General features: G+C 34.4%; 1 protein-coding gene across 3 annotated transcripts; it reads left to right on the top strand.

Annotated features, from left to right (window-relative positions):
• Positions 1-1,221: 1,221 nt before the first annotated feature.
• Positions 1,222-22,364, top strand: Cbp20 (cap binding protein 20). Of its 3 annotated transcripts, XM_089104092.1 has the most exons (5): positions 1,223-1,383; positions 8,467-8,648; positions 14,124-14,262; positions 16,450-16,556; positions 22,208-22,334. In XM_089104092.1, exons 1-4 carry the CDS (start codon positions 1,312-1,314, stop codon positions 16,546-16,548), a joined length of 492 nt encoding a protein of 163 aa, XP_088960218.1. In that variant the 5' UTR covers positions 1,223-1,311; the 3' UTR covers positions 16,549-16,556; positions 22,208-22,334. The 3 variants fall into 3 exon arrangements, with proteins under 3 accessions (XP_088960219.1, XP_088960218.1, XP_088960217.1); XM_089104093.1 differs by lacking the exon at positions 16,450-16,556 and having other exon boundaries at positions 1,222-1,383; positions 22,208-22,364; XM_089104091.1 differs by lacking the exon at positions 22,208-22,334 and having other exon boundaries at positions 16,450-17,370.
• Positions 22,365-23,890: the final 1,526 nt, after the last annotated feature.

Raw genomic sequence — 23,890 nt, 5'->3', positions numbered from 1 at the left:
ACGTATTGCGGAAATTTACTGGTTTAGATCTTTTTCAATCACTCTGCTGAGCTAAAACAAGTGTTTCTGAGCATAACTCAGAGTTAAACGCCATTCTCACATCATGACCTACAAGTCTTGCAAGGTACAATATTTCTCCAACTTTAGTCGCATAAATTAGCTCATTTGATGGGATTGCATGGACATATTCACAACTGAGACTGTTTTCTATCCAAACTGGTTATCTGGCGGAGAGCACACACTAAATTAATCAGACCAATTACAACAACAGAGTACACTTAGATGGCGGTTTACCCTTCTTAATGACAGGAGTTACAAAACTAGTTTAAAGTGCATAAAGAACAGGCCCACTTTTGCTAAACGGCACAGTAAACTTAAGCTCCCATGGACATCATAAACCTTACAAAGATTATCACCACTTTGCGAATACTTTTTTTTTCCACCAAAGAAAATCACCATACACTTTAGTGACTCTGACAATATAATCAGGGTCAACAGACAGTGTGCCAAGTCACTGATCATGGTCAGACTAATGTAGAGCTTGAAAGAAACCATGAATAGTTAAAAACTCTCTTGTAAAATATACAATCCAGTCAAATTCATTAGGAGTGCTATTAGGAGTTCTGCATTTTTTAACTTCCACAGAACATTTGGGTCACTTTTAAGGGCTTGGCTATTATTATCGATCGCTATTTCTCTCTAGAGCAAAAGACGATTCAAAAGCTGCATTTTAGTTAAGCATCGAATATTATTGCCGACACCAAGCCTAGGCCGACCAAACTCGACAAACAATCAAAGCTAGAAAATAATGGGACTACAAGCTTCCAGTAAGGCAGGGTTTTTAAACCAATGAAGAACTTCAGAACCACAATGTAATTTTCGTTACCTTTTCAGAGCCACGCAGAGCAGGTGTTATGTCGGAGCCATTATTGTCTTGCAGAAGATACATTTCATCTTCAGGATGCTCTGAACTATTAAATGTACTACATGCCACTAAAATTTAATACCCCTATGATCCAAATCAAATAAAAAAGTGATATTTTTATATTCTTAAATTTAATAAGACGTTGTCAATCTTTGCTGGGAAAACAAGCACAATTTACAATACAAATAAGTTTACGTCAAGTCCGAAATTATAATTTGGCTATTCTACTTTAACTTGGTGGTAGTAACGCCATCCTTCAAAATAGTATCTTTTATGTGTTGTACTGAAGAAGAAACAGGAAAGTAAAAGAAGGAAGGATTTTGGCCGGTTCTAGAGGTTTGCCCTGGTCCTGGGTCTTTACTTATACTGAGCTGTGTAAAAGTAAAATGACTAGAGTTCCGGCTATTGGAGTAGTTGGAAGTGCAGCCCTCAGTACATATAGAGATCAGCATTTTAAGGTAACATTTGTATTTGCAGTAGGCTAGTTAGGCCTATGCTTGGGTAACAAGCAAGTATCCAATTGAGAAAAATTGTGTAAAACTTAAACCCTCACACCTTGTTACAAAAGAAAAATTGGGCCTTTCCTCCAATTCAATTGGTAAATTTTTACCAAATTATATAGCCTAATTGACTTACAACTAAAGTGAATACACCACATGATGCCTTTTTTTATTCTCTTTACAAATATAATAATTATTTTTGTCAGAAATGAGTTTTAGCCCCCACCCCTAGGCTATAGCCTATATACCAACTCAGGGTATATATTTGCACATTAGGAGGGTGAGGTAAATTTTATTTCTGATGTAAATAAGAGGTAAGTTTAAACTTTCGGTAAAATTCTACTTTAGTTACTTTTGGCTATCATGGAAAGGGGTTAGGTTAGGAAAATGAAAGTTTCATGGATGGATCTACAGGCTAAAGTAAGTCTCAGGAAGGTATTTTGAAGTACTTACCTCCACTCCTTCTCCCTCTAGAGGGTCCTGACCTTTGATGACCTTTAAAAACCCATGTGTAATAAAAGTGAAACCTTGCAAAACAGATCTTCTGCTTAAATGAAGTACAACAAAATTGGTTTCAGCTTCACAACTTTGCTCAATCCCAATTTATAAGGTTTTAAAGATATGCAAATACAACTCTTAAATTTTGAAACAAATTTTTGATATGATTTTAAATTATGCTCAAATAACAGGAATTGCATTTTCAGAACTAAAGCCAGAGAAAAATAAACTGATGACTGAAAAATTACGGCAAATATTGTTTTCTCAAAATTTCAATAGGTATAGACCTGTCAAGTAGGCAAATTTCAGGACCCTCTTGCCAGAGAAGGAGTAGAGGTAGGTACTTTAAAACACCTTCCCGGGACATACTTTAGCCTGTAGACCCATCCCTGAAAGTTTCATTTTTCTAACCTAGCCTTCTTTCAAGATAACCAAAAGTAGCTAAAGTAGCTAAAGTATATTTACCAAATCATATTATTGAGTTAGGAATAAAGTGAATACACCATTTGATGCCTTTTTTTTATGCTGATTACAAATAGGCCTATAACAATCATTTCTATTGGAAATGAATTTTAACCCCCCACCCCCTATATATGCCAATTCAGGGTATATATTTCTACATTAGAAGGGGTGGGGGTAAAGTTTAAACTTACCTCCCATTTACATCAGAAATAAAATCCCCCCCCCCTACTGTAGAAATATATACCCTGAATTGGCAGAGGGGGGAGAGGGGTGAAACTGTACATTGTGAGGATTTTGACCCCTCAAAAGCGTATTTCTAAAGATACAAACTTACTTTTTACATGAATAGATAGCTCAATTATTCACTCTGCTTGGTGATTTTTTTCAATGACATCCATCAATTTGTTTCTTGGTGAGACCCAAAAATGTTTGACCTCTTCAAGTGTTCAAAGTCACCCCAACCAGCGGGTGATTGCAATCCCTGATTGCATGCTTCAATGGTGCATACACTGAAACATCAAGGGTTGGAGACAATGGGAGCAACAGGGAGGAAAGGTTAGGAGGTGGATGCTGTTATCTTTACACAAGGAAACTAATTCTACTGAAATGTGGCTTTCATGATTGTCAAACAAGAGTAAAACAGGGTCTTTTTTGCTGGGTTTGACCTCTTTTAGAAAGTGTTCCATGGAACAAAAGAAATTGTCCAAAGTCATCCATCCCCTGCGATGGGCTAAGCCAATGCATCCTGGTGGTCCATCTTTTGGAAAAAATAACAACTTTTGGAAAAAATAACACTGGTGGAATTGTCTGACCAATTACAGATACAAAGCATAGCATTGTGATATTTTCCTCTCTTTCTCCTGACACAATTTGTGCCACCTGTTTTGCTCCCCTTTTAGCAATCACCTTTGGGGCCTGAACAACTGTGGGTACTCCTGTTTCATCACAGTTCCAAATTTGACAAGGAGGAATATGACTCCTGAAGATTTCTAAAGAAGACACCAATTACAACAACATTAAAACTGGCAGCAAAAGCCTGGCTTGTATTTTTGGGTTTTCTGATGGACAAACTGGCATTCCGCCTGATGAAACCTCTTAGCCATTCCACTCCTGCTCTCTCATTCAGTTTCCAGCTTGATGGGAATTTTATCTTCAATTTCATTGCCCATTGGTAGGCTAACTTTCTTGTTGCATAGGGAGTCAGCCCATGGTTAAGCAGTGAGTATTTTTTGGGGCATGCAGCAAGCTCTTTCTCTTGTTTGGAAGTAAAAACAAACTTAGTGCTCTCCTGAACAATGTCATTGTCAAAATTGCTACCACTAGCACCACTCTGCTTGAGATGTTGCATTTTTGCCTTGTATTGTTTTATGGCATCCACAAGGGTACTCTTCTTCCAGGAAGATTCTTCTGCGGTTGCTCGGAAAGACAACTTCCCATGTATAAATTGAATAACAGCATGCCTGACTAATTCTGGATCAGGAGGACCACTCCCCTTTCGAATGTAGTTGCAAACCATCTGTAAAAGAAAATAATAAACGTCAGAACCTCAAGAGAACAACATGGATATTAACACAGGTCACGCCATTCTTTGAGGCATAGAATGGAAAGATGCCTTCAGGCAGTGTAATGTTTAGTTTAAACATTATAATACAAAACTTTAAACAAAAAACCTTTAAAAAACCACATCAAACATTTGTTTATGTTCATTTTCCTTATGTTTCTACAAGTTGGACAAACATTTTGGGGGGTTTCAAACACTCTACCCTTTTCAATACAGCATTAGACTCTACTGTTTATCTTTCTGATATAAGTAGGCCTTGAATAAAGGTTTATTGTTCAACATAATAGTAAATCATTTAATAATAAGTATTATTTTTAAATATGATGGGTGAAAATGAATTGAACTGATCTACATAACTGTGAAGGTAGACGGTAAATCTAAGCTTATATAAATGTCACATGACTACTTTTGAATTATCACTGTCTAAACATAAGTTCAAATCACATATATTATAAAACTAAACATTATAATATATAAGACAATAATCCATTGAATATATGCAATTCAGAGTATGTATTTTAAACAAGGAGGAATGGGGGGGGGGGTTATTAGTACACCAGTTAAAAAGTATTGAAGAATATTCGAATAAGATTAGCTTGAATATTTTTGCTATAAACAGTGACATGCCGAGACTATTTTAAACGTTTAGACAGTCAAAAGTACACCTTAATTTTGGATAGAAATTAAAGGTTAAGCTTAGCCAAATCATAGAAAATGCTGTCCAATCTTGAACACAGGGTCTTAAAGTTGGAACAAAGTATCTAAATATTAGGCAGACTTAATTTTGGACCACTTTGATTCAAGACAAAGATTGTTACACCAAGCAGTTGTGTAACTACTCGGTGTAACTACACCGAGTAGTTTAAATAGGCTAGGCTGTAAGGCAAGGGGTAACTTTTGTCTAAGTGTAAATGTTGAAAACAAAAGTTTGATAGTCAAAACAAATCACTTCAGTTTCTCTATAAGACAGCAGGAACACAGTCAATTTTACCAATATTCTGCTTCCAGCTACATATAGTTCCATTTTCCAACTTATGAAAGACTTCCATCAGAACAGGGCGAAACTGGACACCATGAAAAGTGTCCAGAATTGCCCCCAAAAAAGTGTCCAGAGTTGCCCCATATTGATGCCATTTTGAAATTGTTATTTTTTTGTAGATAATGGCCTGATATTTACTGATGAAAATTGCCTTGCAAATAGCAGAGGTATACTTTGTCTGATCCTTCTAACTCATGGCTCAAGAGCTACTTTACTTTTACTTTACTTTCGGCGGGAACCAGACAATGAAATGTCCTGCCCGGCACCAAAGGATCTTGGGATGACTTCCGACAACCACTTGGACCTGTCGGCTGCAGCTTCTCTGGCGATCTTCAGCCAGTATTTGTCCCATCTCCGACCGTGTCTCCTGAATCCTCCCCACAGTTCCAGGTCCTCCTTGAATTTTTGCCACAGGTTCTTCTTTTGTCCTCCTGGCTTATGTTTCCAGGAGGGGGCTGGTTTGCAGACAAGGACGTCTCGACATATCATGCCTTTGGGGCGGCGCAATGTGTGGCCAAGGAGCTTCAGGCAACGTCTTTTAATGATAAGCGATAGCTCTTCTGATTGGCCACAGCGGCTCCTTACTTCACTATTGGAAATACTGTCCCATCTCTTAATGCAGAGGATGTAACAAAGGCAGCGGTGGTTGAACACATCCAAAGTTCAGATTAGCTAGCTCTTGAGACTACATGTGTCAGGGTTTCCAGCAAGCATATAAAAACTTCCTTATCTCTTTTCTCGGTTGTCTCTATTCTCCAAAATTTAAAACTTGCACCAAATGTGCGTTACATGAAGGATATCTAGCAGGAATTTTGAAAGGATTAGCTCAAAAACTTTAGACAACAGGTCAAACGTACGGAGTCGCCCCTGTGTGGTATTACCCCTCTCTCCCCTATATACGGGGGGGGGGGGGGGCTAAAGTTCATTTCCAATAGAAATGATTGTTATATTTGTAATAAGCATAAAAAAAGGCATTGAATGGTGTAGGCTATTCACTTTATTTGAAACTCAATAATATGATTTGGTAAATATATACCCTGAATTAGTATATATAGGGATGGAGACTACAATTCATTTCTGACAAAATGACTATTATATTCTTAAAGAGCATAAAAAAAGGCATTGAGTGGTATATTCACTTTATTTGTAAGTCAATAGGCCTAATATGATTTGGTAAAAAATTACCCCTACCTCTGTCTCCCTCTAGAGGGTCCTGATTTTTGATGACCTTTAAAAATCTGTGTGTTATAAAAGTGAAAATTTTCAGAGCTAAAGCCAGAGAAAAAGAAACTGATAACTGAAAATTAAGGTAAAGTATTGCTCTTTCAAAATTTCAATTGGTATAGACCTGTCATGCAGGCCAATTTCAAGACCCACCCTCACCAAAGGGAGAAAAAGTAGAGGTAGGTACTTCAGAATACCTTCCTGGGACATACTTTAGCCTATTGACCCATCCCTGAAAGTTTCATATTCCTAACCTAACCCCTTTCCAAGATAACCAAAAGTAGCTAAATTAGAATTTTACCAATTGTATCTATGAATGAAAAGATAAAATTTCTAAGCTATGCATCAATATGGCTATTATTAAAATTATTTAAAAAAAAACACTTACAATTATTAGTTTATTGACTTACCTACAAGGATCCCTTTTTGGAAATACCAATTATCTTATTTTGATGTATATATACTTTCAGTGCTTCAGTTTAATTCACATATTAACAGAAAGCTGATTTTCTTCTGATTTTAGAAATGTTACTTTTATTGCTTGATATCTATTCTATAAATCACAATTATTAAATAGCCTATAATTTTTTCTTTTCCATTGCTTGTCAAAAAAGAGACCACAGTTCTAATTTATGCTGACAAATCTTTGGTGAAAATTTCACCAAGAAGGTAGGGTTTTTGTTATTACCCTCACATTGCATCATGCTTTAATAAAAAGGGGTGGTACAAAAGCCCATCTCAATTTTTCCAGAATGTTAAAGAAAAGTGGTCTTTCCCAAACAGAGATCTTTCACCCCATATAGACAAAATAATTTTTTAGACTAAAAAAGGTTAAATTTTAGTAATTTTACACATATTCATATAATTTAACTAGGAAGAAAATGAATATATCTCTTGATACCTTTTTTGTGCTCTCTCCTAATTCAATAGCATAATTGTTTCTGGGAGAAATTCTTTGGGTTCCTTAAAGGGGCTCAAAATAACCCACAGTAGCCAAAAGTCCAAAAATGTGGGTAAATTTTAGACAGTTTACATTACTGACCTACAAATAAGGTGAACGTGCAACTTGATGCCTTTTAATGCTCTTTCCAAACATAGAAGGCCTGGTTGTTTTACTCAGAAATTCAATTTTAATCCTATTTTGGATGAGAAAAAACGGTGACAAAGCTATGTTTTCAAAACACATTAGGTATTGACAGGCTGAAAGCTTCTGGTCATCACTGAAATGTTTGTAGTCATTATAATGCTGCTGTGATATTGCTCTGGAAAGAGAGAGAGAGAGAGAACTCTCAGTGAACCTTAAACTTTGAGATTGAAAGAGGTAGAGCAATCAAAAGACACTGTATGTATCCAGGTCATCAAATTAGCATGTCTGCCATATCTTGAGAACAGCTGATAATAGGAATTGGCTTAAAAGTTTTTTTTGATACTCTTCTACTGAGCATTCTGTCATGAACAGAAGATATAAATAAATTATTAGAGAGTAGAAAAATACTATGGTACATAGTGAGTCAGTGGCTCACTATGTACCAGTTTATACTGGCACAGCATGCACCCCCCCCCCCCTATAGCCACCAGATGAAACTGCTGCATTAAAAAATTAATGAAAGTGCTACTTATGATGTCTGATCATCAAGGATTCTAACAAGCCAAGAAAACTTTTTCTAGGGTTAATTGAAATAAAGATAAATGAAAAAGTATGGCCATAAAATATTTTTCTAGGGTATAGCAAAAACTTTAAACAGGGCTAGCAAAAAGCTAAGGTTGTAAATTATGGTCGAAACTGGGTAAGGAAGTTAACCATGTTGTAAAAATATCACATGGATCAGGCAACTTCTTTCCACCTGAATAGATATTGCCCACTACCTATGCCCAGTATGGGCCACTCTCTCCCAATGATCTAGCTTTCAAAGCTTATTGTTTACTATGTTTATATTTATTACATTCTATTGAATCCCCCCAAAATGTTGATATTTATGGTCTCAAACAAGAATCTGATCATTGAAATCTTTTGGCTACATAACTAAGGATCACTATAAAAAGTTGATTAATTAGTAAGGTCTCCTATGATACATAATGTTCATTAATTTTAAATGAAGGCTTGTTTTTCTGAAAGAACATTGGTTATAAGAAAAAAATAGTTTCCAAGCTAGTCTTTCTTTTGTAAGCTGTTGATAATATGAAATTTCGAATTTGGACATTGTATATATGATACCAACATATGTGTATAGTCTATCTAACTTAATTTTATCTCTAGGGAACAAGAACAGAGCAAGAAAGGGCGCTATTGCAGACAACTACACTTTATGTCGGAAACCTATCTTTTTTTACTACTGAAGAACAGATACATGAGTTGTTTGGAAAATGTGGTGATCTCAGAAGGATTATAATGGGGTTGGATAAAGTGAACAGAACACCGTGTGGTTTCTGTTTTGTTGAGTAAGTATCAGTTATACAAGAAAAAGAAATAAACACTATTGCTCACGTGAAGAAAGAAACTTGTCAATAGGGGACACTATGGCTTAATACGTCTTTTTGTGGTGTTAGAAAAACTCCTGGTAATTTGAAAGCATACAGGTACCACAGAACATATGTTTTGTGTTAAAATCCAAAATTTCATTTAATATTTTTTCTAATTCAAAATTTTCATTCATAAATGGACAATTATTTGACACAAAAATTGTTGCCTATCCCTATAAAATAATTTTTTCCAATATCTTATTTTATTTTCTGGCTCCATATGTTGTTAACTGTGTTTTGTTATGTTCAATAATCTGGTTAATTGTGGTATTATTACGTAACATGAGTTTGCTCAGGTGTAATTAAGAAAAGTTCTGATTAGCAGAAATACTGAAAGTAACCTTGAAAAATTTTTGCACAAGAATGAAAAGTCAGTTTTAAAATTTGGTATTAAAACATACAAGAGATACCTTTTTTTGCTGAAAATTTTAAGTTGTAACATGAAAATGAAAGAAATCTACATGCCAATGCACATTATTTGATGGACAGTCAAGCAGCTTCACTAAATCTTATACCTAAACTCTTAGGCCTAAAACTATACAATCTTAGAGCTAGAATACCACTGGAAAACTGTGTTTTCAGAGGTCCAAGCCTTGCACAGTGGTCCTAAAAGTTTAAAAGCATACTCAAATGAAAATGTGTTGATTTATGGCTGTTTCATGTTTTTTAAAAGAATCACAGTAAAGTTCTACCATCTGTTTCTTGTGCTGCATATTGACAATTTGGACCTTAAAAGGCCTTAACTGAAAACTGTGAAGTAACCAATTCAGTTATATCTGATACTCTTGAGATGGAAATTCTGATAAAGTAAATATATATTTTAGTAGATGTTTATATGTACTTTAGATGTATTTAGACACATATTGTGTTTGTGTGAAAACACATGCAAATTAGTGGATCATTTTGAAAATAAAAGAATACAACATATTGGTAAAATTGCTTAAACCCTACAATTTTAGGAAAGAGGGAGTCGTGTAAGTTCCATTTTCATTGGCCTTTCTCAGTGAAGTTATATTTATATTTCAGAATATATCTCTAAAATAGCACTTATAACTACACTGCAGATAAATAAAAACGCTATGAGCTCAAAAATATCCCACCCCCTCATGTTGAATTGAAAAATGACAACAACACAGTTTATTGTTGTTTAAAAAAATAGGATATATGGTTCTAAAAGAACTTTTTATGCTAAATTTCTATTTCTAGTCCAAATTTTTTCATCAACTACCGCTTTTGTATCAGCTTTTTTTGGTTTCGTTTCCTGGTAAAATTAGGATGTTTTTATTTTTAGCAAAATTGTGTATGATAGATTCCACAATGTAATCATAATTCTATAGTAACTGTAATTTTTATACAAAGATTAAACACATGATTTGGTTAAATTTCCAGGGATTCACACAGAATTAAATTTAAAAATCAGCCAATAAAAATTATCTGTGCTGGAAAACAACCAGATTATATTTTTGGATTCAGCATAAAAAGAACCTGCACTAGAAATTTTCTCAACCGCTAAATTTTGTAGACCAGAAACACCAAAATTGACAGAAAATTAATTTTTGAAAACAAATAGGCCTATGCAAGATTGGCAACTAATCTAAACTTCTGGTGGTATATTCAAATCCATTGTCTAAAAAGTTATAAAGTGCTAAAAGACAACTGCTTTGAATAGGAGAATTAGGTGTCTTCCCAGAATTAGAGTCTAGAAACTTCCTGATATCCCCACCGCGTTTTAAAGTGAAATATAATCATATCATTGTTTTCCATGTTTTTAAGGATGATTCATCTTTTTAGTTATGTGATTTATCATTTGTTATTTGTGTCTGCAAGTTGTTTTGATAGGTAAGGCTGCCATATGCACTTGACACTTATTGGATAGTTTGTATGGTTCAATTTAAGAACTAGTGACAATTGGGGTGTTTAAGTTCCTCTTCTTTAATACCTTGTTCTTGGTTTTGAATTTTGTTTTTCTAGAAGCATGCACATAACACAAGATAAGTACATATAAACTTTTCTGGGATGAGATGGGTGTCATGAAAATACCTACTGAAAATAGGCAATTCAAATGGAAAATATTGCAATAATTTTGTGAACATCTGGCCTTGAAGGAGGCCTCTACATATGTTCATGCATGTGGCCCTATGATAATATGGGGAGATAAAGATTAATTAGTCTAGTTACTTATATTTTTCATTCTAATGAGATATACGCTAGAGCAGGGATTCCCAACTGGTGGTTCACGAACCCCTGGGGGTTCGCAGTATTTGCAGAGGGGTTCGCTAAACTTATATTTTAATGGCGGATTTCTTAAAACGCCTTTAAAATCAAAAGAAAAAATAGCCCAAACGTGCCCTCATCACTGCAGATATGGGTGTTTTTAATATCTAACACGTGAAATGTGAATGATAAAACCGGTTCTTCATGAGCACTTCATAAACCAGGAAGTGGCAGTATCTGTAATGTTGTACTAACCGACGTTCATACATAGGCTTGACTCTTGTGAAGCTTCAGCGATAGTGGTACTGTGACTGTCATGTTCTTGTGGAAATGATTTGAAAATTATTTTAATTAATTATAATTTTAGCTTTTGTTTATTATGGATCGATGGCTAAAAGCGGGTCGTTTAGAAACGAGACATGATAATCGAGATGATAGTACTGAAAGCTGTTGTGAGGTACCGTTTCACCAGACGAAAAACAAAGAAAATGATAATACAGAAGGGAAAAACGGAAAATATGACAGTGACTATCTACAATTTGGTTTTTGTTTTCCTGGGGATGAGTCAAAACCTAAACTGCTTTGTGTTATATGTAACGAAATTTCTTGCCAATGGTAGTTTGAAGCCATCATTTCTTCGCATCGAAACAAAACATCCAATGCACAAGGATAGACCTTGAATATTTCAAAACAAAATTAGCAGATATAAAAAAGTGTAGTCTTTCTTCTTTCTTGACTTCAAATGAAGATAGTGAAATGACCCTTGAAGCATCATTTCGAGTAAGTTATAGAATGGCAAGATCTGGGCAAGTACATACAATAGCAGAAAATTGGACCATGTGCAAAAGATATCACAAAATGCATGCCTGGGAAAAAGGCAGCAGGGAATATTGAGGTAACTCCCTTATCAAACAACACGGTGTCACGTTGAATTAATGAGTTGGCTAATTATGTCAAGAACGAACTTTTGAAAAAAATAAAATTGAATAATTTCGCAATTTAACTTGACGAATCGGCGGATGTAACAAATATCGCAGTGTACGTTAGTAGTACGTTGTCTACGTTGAATATCTTTTTAAATGTATTGTTCCAGAAGATGTGCTATTTACAAAACCTTTGAAAACATACACAACTGGAGAAGCGATTGTTGATATGATAAATGGGTATTTTGAAAAGAATGGAATAAACTAGTCATATTGTGGGGGTGTGTGCACAGAGGGTGCAAAGTTACTGACATGAAAATTTTCAGGTTTTGTGGCTTGGGTGAAGAAGATCAACGAAAAATTCCACTTGACTTGTTGTTGTATTCATAGACAAGCATTAGCATGTCAGCTTATTCCTCCAGAGCTATCTACTACTTTAAAGGATGGTATGAAAATTGTGAACTTTATAAAATCGTGTGCGGCAAATTGTCGTCTATTCCATATGCTTTGTGAGGGTTTTGGAAGTTTCCACGTTTCTTTACATCTTCACATAGAGATGACTTTACCGTGGTGAAGTTATGTTGCGTTTGTTTGAATTGAAATTTGAAGTTCAAGCATTTTTATTGATCATCCGTTTCATTTGTTTTCTTGTATATCCGATGTTCTTTGGATGCAAAAACTTGCAGATTTAGCTGACATTTTGTGTAAAGTGAATGAAATAAATATGTCTTTGCAAGGCAGGGGTGTCTCCATTTTCCGTGTATATGATAAAATTCAGGCTATGTTGAAAAAGATCAAGGGATTAAATGCTTGCAGGTGAATGAGTATGTATGTTTCGATTCTGTCAGTACTTTTTTGTCGAAAAATTCAATTAAATTTGACGAAACCATTAAAATGAGTATATGTGAGCATGTGAACTCTCTTCGGTTACTTTCGATGATTATTTTCCCAACAGATGCAATACACCCATCTATAAAAACTGGATACGCAATCCATTTCAAGGAAATGTAAGTCCAGAAACCTCTCTAACTATACTGGAAAAAGAAAATTCCTAGTGCTATCTTGTGAGAGTTCTCAAGAAGTAATTTTTAAAGATCAATCTTTAATTGACTTTTGGCTCAGTATACAGAATGAATATCCATTGTGTAAAAAAGCCATTGACGTTCCTTGCCATTTTGCACAACTTATCTATGCGAGAAAGGATTTTCAAGATATACTTATCTTAAATAGAAATAAAGAAACAGGCTAAATGCAGAACCTGGTCTAAAGACTGAAATTGTCAGTTTCAGTCTTAGACCCAATTCAAATCAATTCAAAGCCTAACTTTGAATTGCTTTGTTCTCTCAAACAGCCACAAAAATCCCATTAAGAATTTTTCCAAATGTGGAACACAAAAACCAGTTTGTTAAATTTATCTTGTTTTCGGCTTTTATAGCTATCATTTTAGTGTTATTAATGTTTTAATTAAATGTTTCATAATTGATATAATCAATTACTCTACAATATGGAAAATATATATTCTAACAATATATATATATACAAATTTTGTTGCTTTTTTATTACCTGTCATCAACGACTACATAGGGGCCTCGTCAAATTTTTTTTTAGCTTTCTTTTGGTTCGCGCGGAAAAAAAGATTGGGGAAAAATTGCGCTAGAGTTTGTCTAGAGTGGCTATGCGTCACCATTTTCAATATTTTTTGTTTGTCTTTCCATCCCTCTCACAACCCCCTACTCTCCTCTCTCTGTTTGCTACTTGTATCATTTTTGATTGGGTATGGGATTATGGAGTCACAGCAATAGTCCTTGGTGGGGGGGGGGTATTAATCTTTCCCGGGGCCCTATCAACTCTAGGATCGGTCCTGGTCTGATATCAAAAACTCTGTATGATAGCACATACACGAAGCATGTGTGCTATTCAAGGCTAGCTAGACACTGGTCTTTTGGCTTTTAGTGACACCATAAGGGGAAGTTCAAGAGTATCTATGAATATCAAACTGGAAATTGTGATGCATGTTTTAGTAAAAAAGAGGCTGCATGTCTACGTTTGTTCAACCCTGTATTCTCCAGCTTTATGCTGAAGAACTTGTCTTCTATGCCCTCAGGAATTGTCGAGCAAATTGTAACTCAGTATGAGCCTACAAAAAAAAGTTTCGTTTGTGAAGAACATACTACCAGCACTAAGTCTAAGTTACTACCAGCATGGAACATCCCAGATTTCTCCTCGGTTTTGCTCATAGTTTCTATCACTATTTTAGGTATTATTTGAGAGCAGATGCTGAAATGGCCATGAGATACGTCAATGGAACACGATTAGATGACCGAATCGTCAGAACGGATTGGGATGCTGGTTTTGTGGAAGGTCGACAGTATGGAAGAGGCAAGAGTGGTGGACAGGTAAAACTACTTCAATTTCTACTTTTCTTTTAATAAAGCTAACTTCAAGCACAAAAATACTTCGCTTTTGTGACTTTCGCTGTTGAAATTTATGTAAAATGAAAAGACCAGAACCGCTACGTTGAAAACAGTACCTCTTACGTAAGGTTTAAAAGCCTGTAAGTACAAAAAGTCTAAAGAAAAGTACAACATGTAGAGAAACATAAGGATTATTGACTTTCTCAACTCTGATTAGTTGTTATGACAGTGAAAAAAAGTACTTCTAATGACTCACTGCAGCCCCAAGATACCAACACATCTGAGTACGCTCCTCCTCTGTTCCAATTATTATTGTTCACTATCCTTAATGATTATAGATAAAATAAAAATCTAACATAATAAGTATTGAACTCAACCAAGAATACCTGACAATTATGTAGTTGTAAAAACCTGATAGAGTAGTTAATTTAATGGGCAATAAGAATGCCAAGTAGGTATTTAACTTTGTCCAGCTAGTCTTTTCCAACTTAAATAAAGTATTTTAAGAAGTGTGACTCTTACTTTATCAAATAAAAGAGAGGAGCAAAAGCAAATGAAAACTAAATTCAGCTAAGATTTGAGTCTTGACTGAGCTTAGTCCTTATAGTCTTTTCCAACTTAAATAAAGTATTTTAAGAAGTGTGACTCTTACTTTATCAAATAAAAGAGAGGAGCAAAAGCAAATGAAAACTAAATTCAGCTAAGATTTGAGTCTTGACTGAGCTTAGTCCTTATAGTCATTGACTGAGGTATTTAAGATATGAATTAAACTAAGGAAATGAAGAAAAGATTGAAGAACGAAGAAGAGGAAAAGAGAACGTGTATGAAAGCCCCCCAAAAAGACCTTGTCCATGAAAGCATCTGAAATAAAATAAGTAAGGAACAGTAATTTTTACTTCACCAAAATTAGAATAGAATTTTGTTTAACATTTTAGAAAGGATTTATGCTGACGCAGTATTCAAAACATCAATAAGCAATAATTCAAAAAGACAGTTTTCTGTTAGCGTAGAAAGCCCCTGACACCAGGTCAGACAATGCACCAAATTGCCCGTCTCATCTTTTTAAAGTGGTCACACAGACTTGTCACCTATGTGCCTTTTCTTATTATCAAATTTCATAAGTCTTGGCCCTAACTTGAAGGCAACTAGCTCTATGTTGCATCCAATAAGTGATATATCTAAGCAAGTATATTCAACTTGAGAAAAAAACCTGTCAATGCCCCAAAGTCCTTATAAAATTTCAACTTTTCCGAATACTTGATATCTTCACTCCATATCCGGATTATTTGTTGTTCCAGCATATCTCGATCTGTTCACTACATATACCTGCAGATCAGTTGGTTCTTGACTACATTCCATATCAAAGAAAACTCGTTTTATCTGAAATACTTAAGCTTTAAATTGCCGAGTCGTTTGATGAAAAACCAGGTTTTAAAAAACCTAGTAAGGGAATTAAATATTCGTTCGAGTAGGGTTCAGCATTATAAGGTCCAGTCTAATCTTGTTTAAGATTTGACTCAAATTCCTTAAGTGCATTAGCGTCGTCGGACGGTTCAGTATTAAGATGGAGCGAATCTACTTATTGCATTTTGGGGTTTTTAATTTTGAAAATCTTCCAATTAGCAAGGTTTGGACCTGGAAAAACCGTTAGTTCGTGTCTCTCGTGTAACAAATTATCTTCAACATCTAGTTCAAAAGTTTTTAGGCCTTTTCTGGGGACTTTTTCAATCAACAATTGTGCTCAAACAACCGACAAAGGTTTTGTTGATTAATATTGTGGATGAAAATAACCAACGGTCGAAATCGTTGTTTGTCAAGCTTTTTGGTCAAATCAGGTGAGAAATTTCAAGGCAGAATTTTATGGGGAAAACTTCTTTTTTTTTTACAATCTCAGAAGAGAGAAAGAACACAGTTACATTGGCGTAAAAGTTATTATATTTATTATTAGCTTGATCTTTCGTCTACAGTGAGACATGAGAAGTTACTTTTTTATAATTATCTATCCCATTCTATTGTTTGCATGCGTTTTGAGAAAACGCTTTTTCGAGTTTCGTAGATAATTGTGTATTTTGACTTATTTACTCTTTCAAGAGGCCTTTTTGATTTTGCAATTTAAAAATGTGGTGTGTTTTCTCGCTGAAATTTGTTACAGTGTGCTCTTTTTTTAAGGTAAGAGACGAATACAGAACGGACTTTGATTTAGGTCGTGGAGGCTGGGGGACAATGGTGCAACAAAAAGCCGAGGCATCCCAAGCCAAGTATAGTTGAATTGTCATGTACGCGATTTTTTAAATATGTTTAACAGAAATAAATTTCAGTGTCGAATTTAAAGTCTGCTTATCTCTTTTCTACTGTATTAATTAAAAAAACTTTCCGAAAAATAAGTTTTTCAAATAAAAGTAAAGGTAATTTTAAACTTAAGCTCAGGAGATACAAATACCTGTTAAAATTCAAACTAAAACGACCAGAAATTACTATTAAAGAATAAATGAAACCCAAAAAGAACAGAAATTAAATAGACAATCATAGCAAAAATCATGCAACAAGTAATAATATAAATGAATAAATAGATCTTAAAGCGAGTAATGCTTAGATTGAATATGAAAATCAAGCTTAAAACAAAAAAAAATATTTTGCTATTAAAGTATAAATGAAACTTAAAAACGAACTTAAATTAGATAAACAATCAATGCAAACAAACATACAATATATATTAATGTAAATGAATAAATAAATCTTAAAACGAGTGAAACTTAAATTGAATATGCGAATCAAGTTTGAATCGAATAAAAATAACTACAAACAAGAGTTTGGGTATCGCCTCACTGCAGAAGCCTAAAACCTTATGCGTCATTGGCGCTTTACTGAAAACGAATTATATTACAAATGTTTTCTTTTGTACTTGATATTGAAAATAAATCTTTACTTATAGTTAAATCTTTACTTTAAATAAATCTTTACTTATAGTTTGTTATCATGAATTGTTTGAATTTTTTCGAAAAAAGCTCCTTTGAATGTCTGTGCATAGAGTAGCAGGTTTTTCTTGTAGAAGTGATGAAGTTACAAAATTTTTGGTGTTTTAATTGGCTTAGATTTTAATACAAGAGGACCAATCAGGCTTTGAATAATATTTTGTTTATCATGCAAAACAAAGTCAGTTGACGCAAGTTCTCAGATTAATGAGGTTTACAAATAACTGTTCAATAGGGACAAATTCTTTTATTTGACAGGGAAACAACAACAAAATACCTGGATATTTCGATCACATACACAGTGGACATCTTCAACATATAAAGTGACAACGACGTTTATTTGCGCCAGTTTATCGTCAGTCGGCCAATTATCTTAGTCTTAGTCATTATCGACTTAGTCAGTGGGCCGTCATCGGCCTGTTATTTATTTAAATAAATCTTAAAACGAGTGAAACTTAAATTGAATATTAAATCAAGCTTGAATCGAATAAAAATAACTACAAACAAGAGTTTGGGTATCGCCTCACTGCAGAAGCCTAAAACTTACTGCGTCACTGGCGCTTTACTGAAAACGAATTATATTACAAATGTTTTCTTTTGTACTTGATATTGAAAATAAATCTTTACTTATAGTTAAATCTTTACTTTAAATAAATCTTTGCTCCCTCCGTGACAAAGATTTAAACTTTAGTTTTTTGGGGGTTTAGGGGGACTAAAAGGCAGCTAGGTTAGGTTAAGTATTTAATATGTGCATTGCTTACGCCTGTAATATATTACGCCTATAATATATGCATACGCCTTACTGAAAACTATGAGTCTTGAACAGTCTTGGAAAGTATAAACAAAATTAAATTGAATATTAGATATATAATGATATTAATTGTTGATAGATCCATCAGTTCAAGTTTTTTTTTTTCACTGTAATTTTCATTTTCATTTTCAATGCTGTAAGAACTGGAAAAGAATAAATTTGTAATATACGAGTAATTCGTTTTCAGTGAAGCGCCAATGGCGCAGAAGGCTTTAGGTTTTTTACAGTTAAAGAAGGGGGCAGTATCCAAATTCTTGTTTGTAGTGAAACTATATTCGTCTTGAACAATTTTGTAAAGAACTAATAGATCAAACGGGCTATTTGATGTATAATGATACTAATTGCTGAAAGCTCATCAGTTCAAAACTTTATTGTAATTTTATCATTTATTATCAATATTAAGTACAAAAGATAACATTTGTAATATAATTCGTTTTCAGTAAAGCGCCAATGACGCAGTAAGTTTAAGGCTTCTGCATTAAGGCGATACCCAAACTCTTGTTTGTAGTTATTTTTATTCGATTCAAACTTGATTTGCATATTCAATTTAAGTTTCACTCGTTTTAAGATTTATTTATTCATTTACATTAATATATATTGTATGTTTGTTCGCATTGATTGTTTATTTAATTTCTGCTCGAAAACAATAGAAAGTCTTTTTTTTATACTTTAATAGCAATAATATTTTTTTTTTTTTTAAGCTTGATTTTCATATTCAATCTAAGCATTACTCGCTTTAAGATCTATTTATTCATTTATATTATTACTTGTTGTATGTTTTTTCCTATGATTGTTTATTTAAATTCTGTTCGTTTGGGATTTCATGTATTCTTTATTAGATGCTTATGGTTATTTCGATTTTGGATTTTAAAAGGTGATATTGTAACCAGATCGGAGGTTTAAACTGGCCATTACTCTTCTTTTAAAAAACTATTTGTCGAAAAGTTTTTTTTTTTAAATTAATTTTTGCTAGTTTTTTATTTCGAAAAGTTTCAAGTTTTTATGGCATGGGGGGGGGGTTGCTTACTTGTCTGATTATTCTTGACTTTAAAAACCGGATCTAGAACTTTCAATTTAAATCGAATGAGGCTTTTTTCAAAGTCTATACGGTTGCCTCTTTGATAAAAACCTTATATATGAACAATAGACAGCTTGCACAACTTGTGGGCAGCGATTGACAACAATGAATGGATTGAAAAAATAGTTCCAATAAGGGGGTTTCGACCATTTCACTTGCTGACACAAAAGGATCACGACTGTTTGGAATTGACCTTAATAGGATTTGTGTGCCAAAGCAATTTTGCATCTATCACAGATTATGTATTTTAACCTTATAATTGGATAATTGTAATAGATTTACTATATGTTCTTCCCATACAATACTTTACCTTATTAAAGTCTTTGGGTTGGGGGCGGCGTACTTGACATAAAGAAGAAAACTTTAGCGTAGACAGTAGGAGAGGAGGAGGGTGAGGTTGGAGACTCATCCAATACGAGGCGGAACTTCACTTATCTCCTCCGTTACCGATTTAGGAGATTAGACAGACTCATTGGGTTGTAGAATATTGGACCGTTTGAGTTGTGGAAGACGTTAAAATACTCAAAAATAATTTATGTATTCAGTTATTGCAGGATTGATTTCATAGATTGTGGAATGGTGAGCCCCCTGGGCCATCATTTGGGTGAGCCTCAACTCATAATATGCAATTTTGATTAATTGTTCCGTGTTATGTGCATATTTTATTCTATATATGCTATTTTGAGTTACACTTTTATCGCATTGCGTTCATTTTTAAGTCTTAGAGATAAAAACTGAAACCTTAGCGTAGACAGTGGTGGGAGGGGGGAAGTCTCCCCCCTCACATGCATAATTGAGCAGCCACAGAGAAAGTAATACAACTGAAAATAATCTGTCTTTTGTTTTGAAAATGTCTTTTTTCAAAAGACACGAACAAAATCGTCTAAAGGAACCTGAAGTGCTATCTCTGACATTTCCGTTGATTCTTTATTCAGATGTAAAATTTAGAATATTATCAAATGGGTTTAATCGTCCCCTCCCTGAATAATTCACGTTTGGAAAACCCACCCCTGGGAAATTCCTCCCCTCTCAAAGAAAAGTTTCTTTTCCTGCTGATAATTCCCCCGCGTTAAATTCCACCCAGCAAAAATTTATTTATTAATTTACATTAATATCAGCACTAAATTTATTTATTAATTTGCATTAATATCTATTGTACGTTTGTTTGCATTGATTGTTTATTTAATGATTGTTTGATTGTTTATATGCCCACAGGGCATAACTTACAACGCCTACCCCCGGGCCCTGGTGGGCTGTAACGACACCGGAGTTTTTTGATATCAGAACTTTGAACTATTTTAACAAAATGTCTATCACAAAATTTTTATCTGATGAATATAGGGCGTGGAGGAGGGCTTGCCTTGAGGGTTGTTGGGGGGTGTCCTGCTCAAAAACTTATTTTCTATCTGAAAATCAACTACGCTGAACGAAATGGCTATCTAAAAATTTTGATTGGATGTGTTTGGAAGAATAATGGGCGCGGGGGGGGGGGGGGGGCTAGTTTCCCACCAAAAATATCTGACGATTATAAAGGGCACTAGCTGATTTAATTTCCAATCATATGAGGCTAATTTTAATTTTTTACAACAACACCTTCTAAAAAAACCTTATATGCCCCCAGGACATAACTTACAACCCTTGTCCTGAGGGTTGTGGGGGAGTGTCCTCCTCAAAAACATATTTTCTATCTGGAAATCAACTACGCTGAACAAAATCGCTATCTCAACATGTTGAGTGGCTGTGTCGGGCGGAAGGAGGGGCGTGGGGGGGCTAGTTGCCCTCCAATCACTTTCGACTATTACAAAGGGCGCTATCCCTTTGAATTTCCAATCGAATGAGCCTTTTTTGAAGTTTCTATGACCACGCCTTCTATAAAAACCTTATATGCCTCCAGGGCATAACTTAAAACCCTTGCCCTGAGGGTTGTGGGGGAGTGTCCTCCTCAAAAACATATTTTCTATCTGGAAATCAACTACGCTGAAGAAAATGACTATCTCAATATTTTGATTGGCGGTGTTTGGGGAAATGATGGGCGTGGGGGGGGGGGGCTAATTGCCCACCAATCACTTTTGACTATTAAAAACGGCACTAACTGTTTGAATTTCCGATCGAATGAGCCTGTTTTGAAGTTTCTACGACAACGCCTTCTATAAAAGCCTTATATTCCCCCAAGGCATAACTTAAGACCTTTGCCCTGAGGGTTGTGGGGGAGTGTCCTCCTCAAAAACATATTTTCTATCTGAAAACAACTACGATGAACAAAATGGCTATCTCAAAATTTAAATTGGATGTGTTTGGGGGAATGATGGGCGTGGGGGGAGGGGGGCTAGTTGCCCTCCAATCATTTTCGCCAATAAAAAGGGCACTAGAACTCTCGATTTCCAATTGAATGAGCCCCCTTTGAAGTTTCTACGACGACCCGTTCCAAATGAAGTGCCTCTGGGGAAAAAAATAATAAAATAAATAATGGCCTTTACTATAGGCAACGCTACAGCGTTGCCTCTGTATATATATATATATATATATATATATATATATATATATATATATATATATATATATATATATATATATATATATATATATATATATATATATATATATATATATATTCCTTTTTAGAAATTCCTTTTTCTCTGCTTCGATTCAATTAGCGTTGCGAGTCAGCTTTTTCAGTCTTATGCAACCTATGATGGTAAAAGTAAAAGTTAGGTTAAATTATGTATGTATATATACATATATATACACATTTATTTGTCTTTTCATTGATTTGCATGTTGAGACTTAAAAATGTCGTTACATAACCAAAAATATGTTAGAATTTTGTAAATAAAAAGATACATATGCCTACATTTATCTGTTAGCACTTTCGGCAATAATGTTGAACTTTCTTGGAAAATAACCAGTTTATTGTTTGCGTACGTTATAAGGAGAATGCCATGTCTAGTTCCCTAGACAGTTGTGTTGGTTGATCTGTATATCCTTTAAAGAGACCTTGCTGATGTTATTTAAAATGTGGCATTTTTTCTCGCTGATAAAATTCCTACAGCAAGTTCTTTTTTCAAGGTGCGAGACGAATACAGAACGGACTATGATTTAGGTCGTGGAGGCTGGGGGAAAATGGTACAGCAAAAAGCCGAGGCATCCCAAGCCAAGTATAGTTGAGTTATTTTGTATGCGTCTTTTTTATATATTTTTGACAGAAATAAATTTCAGTTGTTCAATTGAAATTCTCTTTGGTCCATTCTACTAATATATATATATATATATATATATATATATATATATATATATATATATATATATATATATATATATATATATATATATATATATATATATATATATATATATATATATATATATATATATATATATATATATATATATATATATATATATATATATATGTAGGTATGAATATATATAGAATCCTGAAGTGGGGATAACTATGTAGTGACCGAGATGGGCCCAGGATTGCATACGTGGTTTCTGCCGACCTGAGAAGATGTATTCATTTCCGGCTTGCATTTGTGGGACCCGTTAGTTTTCCTGGAGCCATAAAAGTTTCAATGATTTAAGGAATATGAAAACCTTTGATTTAGAACTTTACAACCGTAAAAAAGCTATCCTTTTTATATTTTGGCTGATAACTTCTGACGTTGTGAATTGGATTTGTTATGAGTTTCAGAAACTGACTTCCCAGATGTAAAAACCATGAATTTAGATGGTGTAGAATTTATTTATCCAGGTAGGAAGGATGGGGTGTATAGGCAGGAAATAGGAACCATAATGAATAAGAAGCTTATAAGTATTGCCTAGGTTGGAAATGTATTAATAATAGAATCCTAGTGGCTCATTTTACAACTAAAAAGTGCATATGATCCTGTATAACCGACTGGCAGAGATGGTAGTGACTCAGATGAATCTTACATGCAGTTACAGGAACAAATAGACAGGTTAGAAGTATGATATTTTTATTAGATGATTTAAATATTTTGGTTGGTAGGAATAGGAACAGACCGTATCCCAGCTTAGGTAAATTTGGTTTAGGAAGGGAAGATAGCAACGGTAGAAGACTGCTGCAATTTTGCTGGCCTAACAATTTAGTTATAACTAATACGGTATTAGTTCATAAAATGGTCCATAAGCTAACATGGCACTCACTTCGTGGTAAGACGGTCAACGTTCTTGATTATGCTACTTGACAGTTTTTTTTTGTCGCTGCAACCAGGATTGTAAATCGAAGATCAGCAGGATTGATACAAGTTACTTGGGTATATGGGAGTGCTGTTATTGTTGGTAAAAGTAAAGTTCGCCATCTGGTGGTGTTTAAAGTTAATCTAAAGCCAAAATTAAGGAAGGATAGGAGATGGGTGGAATTATTTTGGGAGAACAGTTTGCGAATTAGCAGACGGTGTCTTAGGGAGGAAAGTTAGAAAAACAGCTAGGATTATTAGCAAAAACGCTTTAAGCTTGGTAGAAAAGAGGAGGGGTTGATACAAGAAGCATTTGGGTGTTATAAAATATGCAAATAATAGAAAGTAACAGAAATAGAGAAAGCATTAAAGTATGAATCAAGGAGGCTGGAAGTGGAAGCCATGGACATCATTCGGCATCTGGAAGATGCGGCTAGATGGCATGATAATAATATAGTGTTGGAATGTAGTAGATTTTTTTACTGGCATGTTAAGGAATTGAGAGGAGGTAGTCCGGCTATACGCCAGCCAGTTAAAGATAGAAACAGTC

Source organism: Artemia sp. Qi Xiang Cuo, chromosome 18, assembly GCF_049724085.1.
Source record: "Artemia sp. Qi Xiang Cuo chromosome 18, ASM4972408v1, whole genome shotgun sequence".
Taxonomy (NCBI): domain Eukaryota; kingdom Metazoa; phylum Arthropoda; class Branchiopoda; order Anostraca; family Artemiidae; genus Artemia; species Artemia sp. Qi Xiang Cuo.
The sequence above is the reverse complement of the archived record's forward strand: the minus strand, read 5'-3'. Positions and strand labels throughout refer to the sequence as shown.

Excerpts from the sequence above, each read along its gene's own strand:
- Cbp20 (XM_089104093.1), top strand. The coding sequence starts at position 1,312 with ATGACTAGAGTTCCGGCTATTGGAGTAGTTGGAAGTGCAGCCCTCAGT. Across the intron at positions 1,384-8,466 it reads ATAGAGATCAGCATTTTAAG|GGAACAAGAACAGAGCAAGA; the intron begins GTAACATTTGTA and ends TTTTATCTCTAG. Across the intron at positions 8,649-14,123 it reads TGTGGTTTCTGTTTTGTTGA|GTATTATTTGAGAGCAGATG; the intron begins GTAAGTATCAGT and ends TCACTATTTTAG.